The 13512-nt window shown below is 42.3% G+C and overlaps 1 protein-coding gene across 1 annotated transcript; it reads left to right on the forward strand.

The window, feature by feature from the left end:
* Window positions 1-1876: 1876 nt before the first annotated feature.
* Window positions 1877-12908, forward strand: LOC310699212 (ovomucoid-like; the record flags this gene model as incomplete). The annotated part of the gene is made up of 11 exons (XM_083486858.1): window positions 1877-2075; window positions 3447-3472; window positions 4589-4713; window positions 4821-4872; window positions 9170-9300; window positions 9657-9702; window positions 10028-10155; window positions 10439-10490; window positions 11040-11167; window positions 11704-11764; window positions 12773-12908. The coding sequence occupies 11 exons, from the start codon at window positions 1877-1879 to the stop codon at window positions 12779-12781; spliced, it is 957 nt and encodes a 318-aa protein (XP_083342984.1). The 3' UTR covers window positions 12782-12908.
* Between the last annotated feature and the right edge of the window lie 604 nt (window positions 12909-13512).

Here is a 13512-nt window from a genome sequence, read left to right on the forward strand (position 1 = left end):
CTATGCAAGCAGGACCTACATGCAACAGAATTCTCCCCACTTGTGGTTTTTAGCAACCCATTTTCAGGAGCACACTGCCTCTTTATAGTGAAGGTAGAACTTAACCACCATAGCTAATAACCATTGATAACCTTATCCTCCATGAATTTGTTTCATCCTCTTAAAGTCACCCATATTGTTGGCCACCACTACCTCTTGGGGTAGTGAATTTAGCTGAACTATGCACGGTGTGAAGTCATAGTGCCTTTTGTCTGTCTTGTATCTTCAAACATTCAGTTTTATAAGAAAGGAAAACTTTCTCTGTCAGCTTTCTCAAAACTAAAAAGCCCCAAATGTTGTAATCTTTCCTCATGGGGAACTTGCTCCAGCTTTTTGATCATGGGTATGCAAACTAAGGCCTGGGGGCCAGATCCGACCCAATCACCTTCTAAATCCAGTCCACAGACGGTCCGGGAATCAGTGGTTTTTCTACATGAGTAGAATGTATGCTTTTATTAAAAATGCATCTCTGGGTTATTTGTGGGGCATAGGAATTCGTTCATTTCCCCCCAAAAAATATAGTCCGGCCCTCCACAAGGTCTGAGGGACAGTGGACCAGCCCCCTGCTGAAAAAGTTTGCTGGCCCCTGTTCTTGATCATTCAAAGAGACAGCTGCCCCCTGACAGCTCTTTGGCATAAGTTGAGAAGATAGTCAAAAAGATAGTTGAGTTTAGAGCCAGATTTAGGCACAACAGTACTAAATTGGATACAATATCAATCAAATGGGGCAATTTCAAAGCTGTAGTTAAATTGTTAATTTACTGTTACCAAAAGACAACTCAAGTTGATGATAGCTACATCTTCCTGCTGTTGAATCCAAAGGGCTGTGAGATGAAGGGAAATAGCCACTACTCCTGTTCTGCAAGCTCATTTGCACAAAAGTTTGCACTGAGCTATAAAATATATTGCAGTTCATGAGTCACAACCTCTTCTGCAAGCAGGAAAACATGCCTGGTTTCATTATATTTTTTTATTGCATAACTCTCTAGCACTGGCAGTGGTGGGTCTCAAATTATAGTGGCACCCTGTGCGATGCCAAGATTTGGTGCCCCCCCCCTCTTGCCTTCCATTCTCCATCATAGTTGTCACATACGCACACCAGAACCCCTGAGACTGGTGCAAATCAGTTGCACTCCCCTAAATCTGCCTCTGGCAAAGGCTTCCTCAACCTTCCACTCAGCTTGCTTTATTTTTCAACTGTACATGCTCAATCTGTCCTCTGAAATCAACAGGGATTAAAAGTTTATTGGTTGGATCATGCCCAATAACTTTAAGAGCACTAAGATGCTAACTTGCAAGCAAAACAAAAATCCTTCCAAGTTTTTCAGAAGTTACAGTACAACCCTATTCATGGCTATACAGAAGTTGAGACTGGTTGAATTCAGTGTGTCTCATAGGATTTAAGCCTTAGTAACATCTGTAGGGCGGGGGTGGGGTGGGGTGCATGTATCAGAAAGGAGATTCCTCACAAAAAAGGTCAATTTTGAATAGATTAGGTGAAAACAAGTGCCCCAATCTGAAAAATATAGTGGATTTCTATAAACCTTTGCAGCCAGATCTCAGCCCTGATGTGAGAAAATCTGTGAGTGCCCAGATCCCGAGAATAGAAGCATTACAGATTGCTATTATTAAACCATGATAAAAAAAAATGATCATTGTCAGAAACCTATCAAAGTGATGAGAGTCAGAAGTGATTATCCAGTTGCCAGGGTGATTGATGTGAAAAAGGTTGTGGTTTTTTTTTTAAAAAAAAAGACTAAATGTTATTCAAAAAATGTAATTAGCATTTCCGTTCTCACTGGGAGGGATTTTCCCTCATCCATTCTTAATACGTCACATGAAATGTGGTCTTTGGAAATCATACTCTTATCATGATGAAGGATGTGCCCAGAAGAATATATATATGCCAGAACTTTGCAGAGTTTCATGTGTTCATTGTCTGGGTTTAGTACTAACCGACAGTGTACATACCACTATGAAGACGACACACGCCTTCACCCTCTTCAGCTTCCTTGCATTTTGCTTCTTCTTCTCAGGTGAGTAGCCTTTAATTCTATTCCCTGATGGTTGCGGTACCTTCTGGCCTCTTTTTATTAGCTCAGGCCCATGGATTCCATTAGATACATTTCTGTGTAGCTTTAGACCAAGAGGTGACCTGCCAGACCCTCAAGGCTTTTAGAACTCTGAGCACAAGTAGCAGGTTTGGGGACATAGCCCTAGAGAAGCCGGGAGCACCTGCAGCTACAATTGTGATTTGCAGAAAGGTCTCCTCCTGCTGTTAATGGCTGGGCGCTCCTGACACTTTGAACAATCTGTGGGAGGAGAGGGGCAATTAAATGAGTTCCTCTGAGCTCAGGTACTGTGACATGTGGGCTGGCGTTCGAGAAAAGCTATTTAGACATTTTGCAGATTCCATCTGAAAAAGCTCACTTCCCTTCCACCTTCTCTGAGCCCATCAATTTCTATCATTCACCTGCCTCCCCCCATCCCCAAGAGGGAATGAAATTCATCATCCTTCAGAAAACGGGCAGGAATAGGATGTTGATTTGCATTTGCTGGTTTATATGTATAGATGCACATTTAGCAATAAGAACTTAATGTGCCTATTTCAGTGGGAAGACAATGCATTGTATCATTTCAGGGAAGGCTGTGACCAGGTGATAGGTGTGCCTGCTCAGTTTCCTCCCCAGCTGCTAAGCATTGATGGGCAACACAAAGGCCTTTACTCTCCCTTATTTATCATCAGTTCAGTCCTGAACCAGACAGCACTTTGACGAAAAGACTGTTTCTAACACAAGGCTATGGCAGCCCTTCACATACAGGGCTGTCTTCCTTGCTAGATTCCTCAAGAAGAAGGAAAAGCCTCTCATTGAGAAAGGCGATAACAAGTGGCTTATTCCAGTTCTCCTTTGGGGGACTACAAATCGCATGATGTCTAGTGGGAAATGAGTCAATTTGTTATTTCCAAACTATAGGGAAGCTGTAGGGGTAACCCCAGATGAATGGTAGGAAAATGGGACAAGGATGGGTTCTACACAGCCTCTCTGCAGTTTGAACTTACATTCTGTGTATCATTTCCCACCATACATGATGGGACTAGTAGCAAGCAGCAATGAGCACAAGCTCAGCTTGCACTTCCCCATTGTCAATCACTGAATGAAGTGCACAAGATTCCCTTATATAACATGTTTGATCTACCAAAGTTAATCAATTATTGAAATATTGACAGCAGGGGCTATAAAATAAGCAGAGAGAGAGAGAGAACAAAAATGAATTCCACACATCCCTTATGTACTGCAGCAAATGTACCTTTGGGTCTATGGATCTATGAATCTAGTTTTTTGAGTTAATGCCTATAACTCCATTTTATATAGAAATATGTTACATGAACTGTATTTCCATTCTAGGGATTTCTGGTGATCATGGACAGAAGGTTAGTGCCAACCATTTTTTAAATTAAGGTTCATATTTGCTTAAAGCTCATTTAGGAAGCCCTTGGAGACTACTGACCCTTCCTCTTCTGTTCTTTCATATGCACACAGATCCTGATCCCATCTAACAATGGGCTGCTTTGCATATTCTAGTCCTAATCAGACTGTTGGTGATGACACCAATAATTAAAGATTATTTTGGAAAAGCAAAAGAAAGGAACAGGGAAGCTAGATTCATTCCCGCACCTCCCCCCCCCAACCCCCTGTTAATGCTTAGGCCAATGATTTGGTCTGAGTTACTGGCAGTAATACTTCTGCTGCCCACAATGTCCTGGAAGACAGCTCACCTGGGCATTTTGTGCTCCACTGCTTTCTTTTCCTTAGGGAGCACAAGAGGTTACTGCTAGACACCTGCTTACCATTCTGTGACTGTTTCTTGAACCTCTTTGTAAAGGTAAAGGGACCCCCGACAGTTAGGTCCAGTGACGGACGACTCTGGGGTTGCGGCGCTCATCTTGCTTTATTGGCCAAGGGAGTCGGCGTACAGCTTCTGGGTCATGTGGCCAGCATGACTAAGCCACGTCTGGCAAACCAGAGCAGCACACAGAAACGCCGTTTACCTTCCCGCCGGAGCGGTACCTATTTATCTACTTGCACTTTGACGTGCTTTCGAACTGCTAGGTTTGCAGGAGCAGGGACTGAGCAACAGGAGCTCACCCTGTCGCGGGGATTTGAACTGCCGACCTTCTGATCGGCAAGTCCTAGGCTCTGTGGTTTAACCCACAGCGCCACCCACATCCCTTTCCTGGCTCAGTAGATTTACCCTAATTAAATTGGGGTCTGCAACTTTAGACCGCTTCTGAAACACTCCAGGGGCCTTGCTCATTTGCACTCTCACCATTGGCTTGCTCTTTTATGCTCACTCTTTTGACAGCAATGAACCATCTTTCCATGCTCGAAAAGGAGAGGTTGCACAATATTTTAAGGGGAAGATGAAGATGTGTACAACAACAGGCTGTGCTGGTTTGCAGGAAGGTTTCACATTAGAGGAATAGACATACTGAAATATAATAAACATATTTATCAATGTGAAATAATACTTATTATGTCTTCGGCAGGATGAATGCATCGAGTTTCCCAAACCAGAGAAAGGTGGCCAGATTTTCTGCACATATGATTATAAACCTGTCTGTGGCACTAATGGTGTGACTTACCCTAACAGATGCGCACTCTGTGCAGACCAGTGAGTAAATCTTCACACAGCTGTTTCTACCATTTCTTTGATGAAACATGTCATTTGATTCATTTTTTTAATTTTATTTTTATATAACAGTGCCAATTTATTTTTAGGGCAGCGGGAGTTCACGTTCATATAAAACATGATGGAGAATGTGAAGGAAAGGTAATCACTACTAATAGGTTACGTTTTAACAGCAGTGATACTGTTGCAATAAAGAACACAGGACTGTATATTTCTCCAACCTGTGTGCAAAACTGCAATCTGTGGAGAACTGGAATCCCATATTATCTCAGTCATGTGCCTAAAAAAAATAATCCCACCCTGCCATCACATTTTATCTGTTCCCGCATGGCCAGCAATTTTAGGCAAATGCTCCCCTCTGCTCTGCATTGCAGCCATTGGGTGCCTTGAGCCCCTTTCTCTCCTGTTCCTGGTGTTCCTCCCTTTTGCAGCTTCCAAATCATGGCTGCATCTGCATTGTGTTCCATGTCTGTGCATCGTTTCAGCCATATGTTTGAGAAAGAGATATTCCATACGTCACACCTTTGATTCCAAAGACAGGACCCTGCTGAACTGTGCAGAATCTAATGGGCTTGGGAAACTCGCTGCATTCTGCAGCAACAAATTAAATGTTCCAAGTTAAGTGACTGAATAACTGAAAGAGGACTACGTATTGTGTTTAATTCCTTTGATGGTTACGTAAATTACTTTGGCAAGGACCGAGCTTCATCATAGTCTGTACTGTTAGTTCCAGATATTTGTTTGTGATAAGGAAAAGTAGCAGATTGTTGTTCCGGTTTCCGTCACATCTTGCAAATTCAGAAGTAGGCAGGATGCACACAGCCTAGAAAATGGCCATTTCTGCACCAAGAAGTGTTTGTTAAAGGGACCTGAAACACAGCCAGCTTTCAAATGACAAAACCTTGGGAAAGGTTCTTGGAAGCTTGGGGTTGGGGTGGGCTGCTTCCTTGCCATCTTGGGACTGTAACCAGATGCAGATTGCATAGCTCTCCAGAAGCCAACTTTCCCCCCCCTCCCACGCCCCTTACCTGGCTCTGTTTACCATCCAGCCTGGCGAAAAGTTCTGGACAACTTGAAAGCTTGCACATTTTTGTGGCATTTTGGTGCTGCCTTAACATGGGCTTTGGCGGTGTTCTTATGAGCCAAGATAGCTACCCTTATTTTTGATGCCAAGCAGTGGCGTAGCGTGGGGGTGCAGGGGGGGCCGGCCGCACCGGGCGCAAGATCTGGGGGTTAGGGGGCGCAAATCCACGGGTTAGGGGGTGCAAATTACTTGCCTTGCCCCGGGTGCTGACAACCCACGCTACGCCACTGATGCCAAGACAGTCTAAGACAGCCCTTCTAGCCTACATGCCGACACACAACAACACTATCTCATTTCCTCCACTGAGTCCCAGCGAGTCTGCTGAAATCCTGAGCAGGTGTCAGCAGGCTGTTTTGGGATGGAGAAAGGAAAAGAAGTTGAGGCTTACTCCAGTTCAATTGGAGGTAACTGTGGGTGGATAAATCTGATTTGGATGAAGGGGACAACTGGAGTTGCATGTGGGCGCACCCCACCCCTGTAAAAGATTGGGCGTTCTTCAGGTCTTCTGTACTCCTGTACTAGAAGTACAGTATAGGTTTTCTGTTGCTACCAACCAGGGACGCTTTCCCAGTAGATTTCTTGCATCAACAGCAGCTTGGACTACCTTAGAGCTCCCTTTCAGATCTATGATTCCAGGATTTGATGACTTAATTCCATGTGCTGCTTTGCTTCAAAAAACAGATGAAATAGGCATGTCCTCTTGTATTGATATAACTTGTATAAAGCACCACAGTACAAACTTCTGGCAATGAATGGATATTTTCAGAATATTTTCTGTTTGCTCTTTCTTATGGAATGCTATCATGAGCTTCATTTAAATAGTAGCACTTTTAAAAAAATATCCAAGGGTTTTTTGAGTTCCAACCAACTAAATATGAGATCAAGAAAAGGATGAGGAAAGTATCTGGCACTTTCCATAACAGCAGTCAGTGGATACGTTGTTCTTCCATCGAAGCAATATACTAATATCAGTAGTGCATGTACAATTTTCTTTCTTTACATGTATCATTGATATTAGTATACTGAATTAATATTTGGGTTTGTTAATAGTATTTTGAATGGCAGGCTGCTTTGTTAATGTATTACTGGGTGATTGACAATGGCCTTTGGCTGAGGAATAAAGATGTGTTATTTGTAAAGATTGCGTTCAATCACTAAGTGCTTTGCTACTATTTCCTTAGCCGGATGTCTGCAGTAAGTTCCCCCAACAAGAGAAGGGCAAACCAACTTTGTGTACCAAAGAATACCGTCCCGTCTGTGGTACCAATGGCGTCACTTATGCAAACTTATGTCTCTTCTGTGCAGCAAAGAGGTCAGTGACTTTCCCAACTTTTTGTCAGGTGCTGAAATGACAGTTCTCCAATGTGGAGCATGTATTGTAGGCATAATGCCACAGGCTCATTCCATGCACAAATATTCTGAGCACATGAGATACTTACCATCTGTAATGAATATAGGGGTTGCTCGTGCGTAAGTTGCCGCCACTCCTGGCTATGTTGCCTTGTTAAACCTTTTCTGTCTGGACAGCCCTTCACTTTGTGGCAGCCTCAGTCGCTAGCAGAATCCGTCAGTGGGCGTTTCTTAAACCTTTTCCAGCATAAAAGCTGTTTGACGCCAAGTCTCCTCCTACTCTCCCTGCGCGGAAGTCTTCTGCGCAGGGAGGGTGTGGGTAGCGGAGGACCTGTGCTCTCCCCGCTGGTGTCCAGTGAGGAGTCCTGGAGCCCTCTCGCCGATTCCCCCATCTGCCCCACTTTATCCCTGGTGTTGCGCTGATTTCCTTCCCCAGCTAACGAGCTGCCTCTCTCCCTGCTGAGTCCCTCTCCAGCATCACTTGGGAGCCTTCCCTCCGCCTCTGGCTCCGATGTCAGTTCCCTGACACCATCCTATCTGTGGAGTTACCTATCCAAACAAGTGGGTTTTCTGGGCAGCAATGAGGCCAGTAAATTTTTCAATCGATGGAGCTCTAATGGCAGATCTCTCATTGTGTGCTGGGCATACAGTGCTGCAAGCCCCTTCCATGCATGAAAGTTACGAGGGTTTTTGTTATGGGCTGGTGACTCTAAGCGTTTGTTTGTTTGTTTGTTTTAGGGACAGTGAAGTTCCTCTTGACATAAAGCATGAAGGAGAATGTAAGGTAAAGGTGAATTCTGGATTTACAGATCATTGGGCAGGATTCACTTAATGAACCTTGTCAGCTTGTGCAACAGTATTCCCTCCCCCCTCCTCTTGCGCCCCCTTAAATTGGCTGCACAGATGTTTGGGAGAACCCCAAGAATAGCATGTGGGGGGGCAAGGGGGGATGATTCCATTTGGCAGACTTGCACAGACAGAACGTTCATAATAGTGCAGCGTTGAATGCCGCCCAAAGGTTTTAAATACTCTCAATTGTGCTATTATCACCTATTCAAGTGCCATACGGTAAGCTTCTGTTATTGGGGGGGGGGGAGGGAATATTCCATTCTCCAATTTCTTTTATTTCTTATCCGGTATTGTTTTAATCTATGCTGACACTTCCAACCTCCTTTAAATAAAATTCTTTTCCTGACCTTGGCTTTCTTCTGGCACTGTTTTCTATATACCTCTGGATTGACCCCCTCTTTCACTTGGGTCAGCAACTGACTGTTTGACTAAACAAAGTTCTTCCAGTTAGTTTTTACACAGCTGCAGAGCTTGCGTTAATTTAATTAATATAAAAAGTCATTAATACCGGTTTTCAAAGTTTAGCCACACTAACCAGATATCTAAAGACGTCGATGTTCTGTGGAAGTTCTGCCACCAGGTCAACCCAAATATCAGGCTTTCTCACTGGGGGGAAGGAACGCTGTTACCCATGCCCGTGGTCTCCTTCCCAAACCTCTTGGTCCGCTTTTGGGATACCTTTTCCATGCCACAGCAAATTCTTCTAGGTTCTGGAAGCCCTCCTGAAGCTTCTGAGGGGTTATGAAGCCTTACAACCCCCATTTTCACCCCTTCGGTAAGTGTGCATCTCGTGGAGCCCAAGAAACGCGCACCCAGAGTCAAACTGTGGCAAACCCGGAAGCCTTAGAGTTGGCCTTAGAGCTCAAAACCCTCAGTATCTGGCACTTTCCATAATAGCAGTCAGTGGGTATGTTGTTCTTCCTTCAAAGCAATATACTAATATCAGTAGTGCATGTACAATTTTCTTTCTTTACATGTATCATTGATATTAGTATACTGAATTAATATTTGGGTTTGTTAATAGTATTTTGAATGGCAGGCTGCTTTGTTATTGTACTACTGGGTGATTGACAATGGCCTTTGGCTGAGGAATAAAGATGTGTTATTTGTAAAGATTGCGTTCAATCACTAAGTGCTTTGCTACTATTTCCTTAGCCGGATGTCTGCAGTCAGTTCCCCCAACAAGAGAAGGGCAAACCAATTGGGTGTACCAAAGAATACCGTCCCGTCTGTGGTACCAATGGCATCACTTATGCAAACTTATGTTTCTTCTGTGCAGCAAAGAGGTCAGTGACTTTCCCAACTTTTTGACAGGTGCTGAAATGACAGTTCTCCAATGTGGAGCATGTATTATAGGCATAATGCCACAGGCTCATTCCATGCACAAATATTCTGAGCACATGAGATACTTACCATCCTATCTGTGGAGTTACCTATTCAAACAAGTGGGTTTTCTGGGCAGCAATGAGGCCACTAAATGTTTCACTCAATGGAGCTCTAATGGCAGATCTCTCATTGTGTGCTGGGCATACAGTGCTGCAAGCCACTTCCATGCATGAACATTACGAGGGTTTTTGTTATGGGCTGGTGGCTCTAAGCATTTGTTTATTTGTTTGTTTGTTTGTTTGTTTGTTTGTTTTAGGGACAGTGAAGTTCCTCTTGACATAAAGCATGAAGGAGAATGTAAGGTAAAGGTGAATTCTGGATTTACAGATCATTGGGCAGGATTCACTTAATGAACCTTGTGAGCTTGCGCCCCCTTAAACTGGCTGCACAGATGTTTGGGAGAACCCCAAGAATAGCATGTGGGGGGGGACAAGGGGGGTGATTCCATTTGGCAGACTTGCACAGACAGAACGTTCATAATAGTGCAGTGCTGAATGCCGCCCAAAGGTTTTAAATACTCTTAATTGTGCTATTATTAATTACTCAAGTGCCATACAGGTATTTAGACAGATTTTATACTGGGAACATGAGCAAAGGCCACCTCCAACAGTATGCATTCTTTCACAGGATGTGTGCAGTAAATTCCCAGAGCCACCTAAGGGCCAGGCTCCTAAATGTACATTGGAATGGAAACCTGTTTGTGGCAGTGACGGTCAGACATATGGCAACTTGTGTGCATTTTGCCATGCAAGAAGGTGAGTAGATCAAATAAAGGTCCTTCTGTAACAAAAAGTGGCCTGCGGGTTAGTGGAATCATTTTTCTAGTTCAAACTATGTACGAAATATGTATGAAATACGTACAAAATATGTACAAAACATGTAAGAAATTCAATTTTACATTAGAACTCTCAGAAGGAGGAGGGAGTTAACCCCTGGATGCATCTGAGAAGGATGCAATAAAAACATCCACTGTCAACACAACTGACCAGATCATGTATTTCATGTTGAAGTTCCACAAATTTATCTCATCTTTTTCAGACAAAGTGGAAACACTATCACAATAAGCCACAAGGGTCCGTGTAAGGAAAAGGTAAATCAACTGGCTTTATAATTCTCTGTGGCAGCTTATGCTTTTCTTACTAAACACTTTATGCAAGAGGCTGAATTAGTACAGGAGAATTTAATGGAAATACAACCTTTTCCAAAAGGAAAATAGTAGTGAGAGTCTGGAGAGATCACACAGATGTGCATGATTTTGCAAGTGTGGCCCTGGAGATAAAGTAAGTAAGTATCTCCTTAATCCATTCCCATTTTAGCAAAATAATTTCCTATCCATTTCCACATATGCTGCTGGCCATCACCTTCTTTGTAAATCATCATCTTTGGCCAATGCAATTCAGTGTATCAGGTTTATGATATGGAAACGTTTTGTTGTGAAGGGATGGATGTCTTTAGAATGCTCTGTCTTGGCTTTGAAAAGACAAGCCTTTTTGCCTCTTCGTGGAATCTACTTGCTTCCTCACGGAAAATCAGGGGTTTATATTAAAATGTAGAATTCACAAATCTTGTGTTGCACATCATGAACCTTTTCATGTTAATAAGGGATGTTTGAGGAAACATTCTGTATTTGGTTTCACAGGACGAGTGCAGTGACTTCCCAGTCCCACCTAAGGGCAAGCCTGCTATATGCACATATGAATTAGCAGAAGTCTGTGGCAGTGATGGTGTGACATATCCAAACAAGTGTGCGTTTTGTGATGCCAAAAGGTGGGTATATTTCTGTTAACCAGTGTATGAAAATATTTTAATGTAAGTCACTTTGAGCTACTTGGTAAAAAAATAAAATCTAATAAACAACAATAATAAAAACAACAACAAGAAAGTAATAAAGCTGTTGTTGGAAAGAAAGCATACAATTTATACATTTCAAAATGCCTAGCTATGAATTTAGTACATGAATATGCTGTTTTTCCTGGAGAAAAAAGGAAGACTTAGATTAATGCAAGCTAAATCACTGGGATTTACTTAAGGGGGAGGTCCTTGGTGCATCTAAGGATGCTCTAGGGAAAATAAGCATGTAGTGTAAAGGCCCTTGGGAAAGGGGGGGAAACAGTATTTGAGTAAATGGGGCTATTTTTCCTCTTAAATTTTTAGACATTTCCTAGAGAAGGATCAAAAGGGAAACGGTTGGAAGATAAGTCCTTGGTACATCTGGGAACAATACACTGCAAACATCTCTTGTCAATATTACTAACTGGACTGTGTAGTCTCCATGCCAAAAAAATTATCACTTTCTTTTTCAGGAAAAGTGGCGGCAAACTAACGATAAAGCATGCAGGGCCCTGTGAGGAACAGGGGCAAAAGGTGAATCCACTTGCTAACATAATTTCCTGATGTGGGATAATGCTCCTCAGTACCCCTTCCAAATGTAATCTCCTAGGCATTCAAGAAATAAAAACTTCCCCTCCAAAGAGGGTCTCAAAACACGACAAAATACATATTCACTTATTATGAATAAGAAGCCTCAAGGAATTTGGCACTTTCTAATCCTTAAAAAAAAAAAGGTATTCAACCATTATTCAGCCTTACATGCCTTCAAGTCATTTGGCTTTGAGTTGTTATCTGAATCCTTAGGACTGAAACGAAAACACCGCTCTTTGCACTATGTCAAAAGCTCAGACAGGTGTTGCCACTTACAAAACACTTACACATTTGCAGATCCTCCAGTTTCTCCAGTTTTTGTGCCAACATAACACATGAACCTTGGAAGGCAATTGCATATAGAATCTTGCCTTACGGTGGTTAAATACCCAGACGATGAGGACGGTGGTCATGAAGCATGCTTTCCCCCTTTTTTCTTTTTTCAGGGGAGGAGCAAGCCTAGACATTGCACGGTCCCACAAACCCTTCAAACTAATATTATTGTTCATTATAAAGCAGCTAACTGCAGCTGAAAATCCAGGACACATATACACTTATTTTGGTCTTTGATTTCCTCTGTTTGTCCCATGGCTTCTAAGCACAGGTCTGAGCAGGGGTTGTTAATTTGGTCCTGCTGTTTTCTCTGGGGAAACCTGTGGTTTAACATTGAATTGGAACAAATATCACCCTGCTCAGTCCCATGTCTAGAAGTCACGGGACAAACTGAGGAAATCTCAGACCAAAAAAGAAGTGTGAAGGAGCCCTCAGAGTGTGAGAGAAGAAAAGGAGGGTGAAAGGAAGAGGAAATAAGTGAGCTGAAGGCTCAATCCCTGTTTTCCAAACTACTATGTATCTGAAATCTCTTAACTTGGAACTGGAGGATAGGATGGGTTTATGTCTGGCCTGACCTCTCTGATATAACAATGCTAACATTTTATTTTATTTTCCCAGGGCGAATGAAAGAAGACTTAGTGGAAAGCAGCAAGAATTACTTTTAAACTGAAGAAAGATACTCTGCAAATATCTTTATTTTCTAGTTTAAAGAAAAGTTTTTCCTGATCTGCTAATGGAATAAACTCAAAGCAACTAAATTCTCTGCCTTTGTTTTGTTATCAACACTACCCTGAGAATGAATCATTCCACGAAGTTGTCATTTTTACGCATTCACCATTTACAGGATTTGTTCAAAAATTCTTGGTTCTAACTTTAAAAAAAATAAATTATAAAATATAGCAAAACAGCAGCACCTTTCTTCCATTAGCATTATCCGTTGACTTGAAATCAGAATCAAATACATACTTACAAGATTACCCCTTCAAAATGTCTATTAGAATGGGAACGGCATGATATGTCTATTAGAATGAGAGTCAACCAAGAGACACATTGGGCACTGTTCAAAGACTCCTTCAAAATGATTTTAAAGTCTCATTTAACTTAACAATATATATCTAACAATATCAATATTATCCTGTTCAGAGCAGCACTAGAGTACCATCAATTCCCAAAATACAAGTTACAGCTGAACAAACAATTAATGGCAACAGTAGCTAGAGCAAGTTGAGACTCCTTCAGCCCAGAGCAACAAAGAATTGCTACTCACTCACGTAAAATAATACAGCCACTTAACTCTTGGAAGCGGAGGGCAAAGAACTCATAGAATTGTACCTACCATTTCACCATGCTCTCACCAT

The sequence above is a fragment of the Podarcis liolepis genome (assembly GCF_965112155.1).
Source record: "Podarcis liolepis genome assembly, chromosome: 2".
NCBI classification, from domain to species: domain Eukaryota; kingdom Metazoa; phylum Chordata; class Lepidosauria; order Squamata; family Lacertidae; genus Podarcis; species Podarcis liolepis.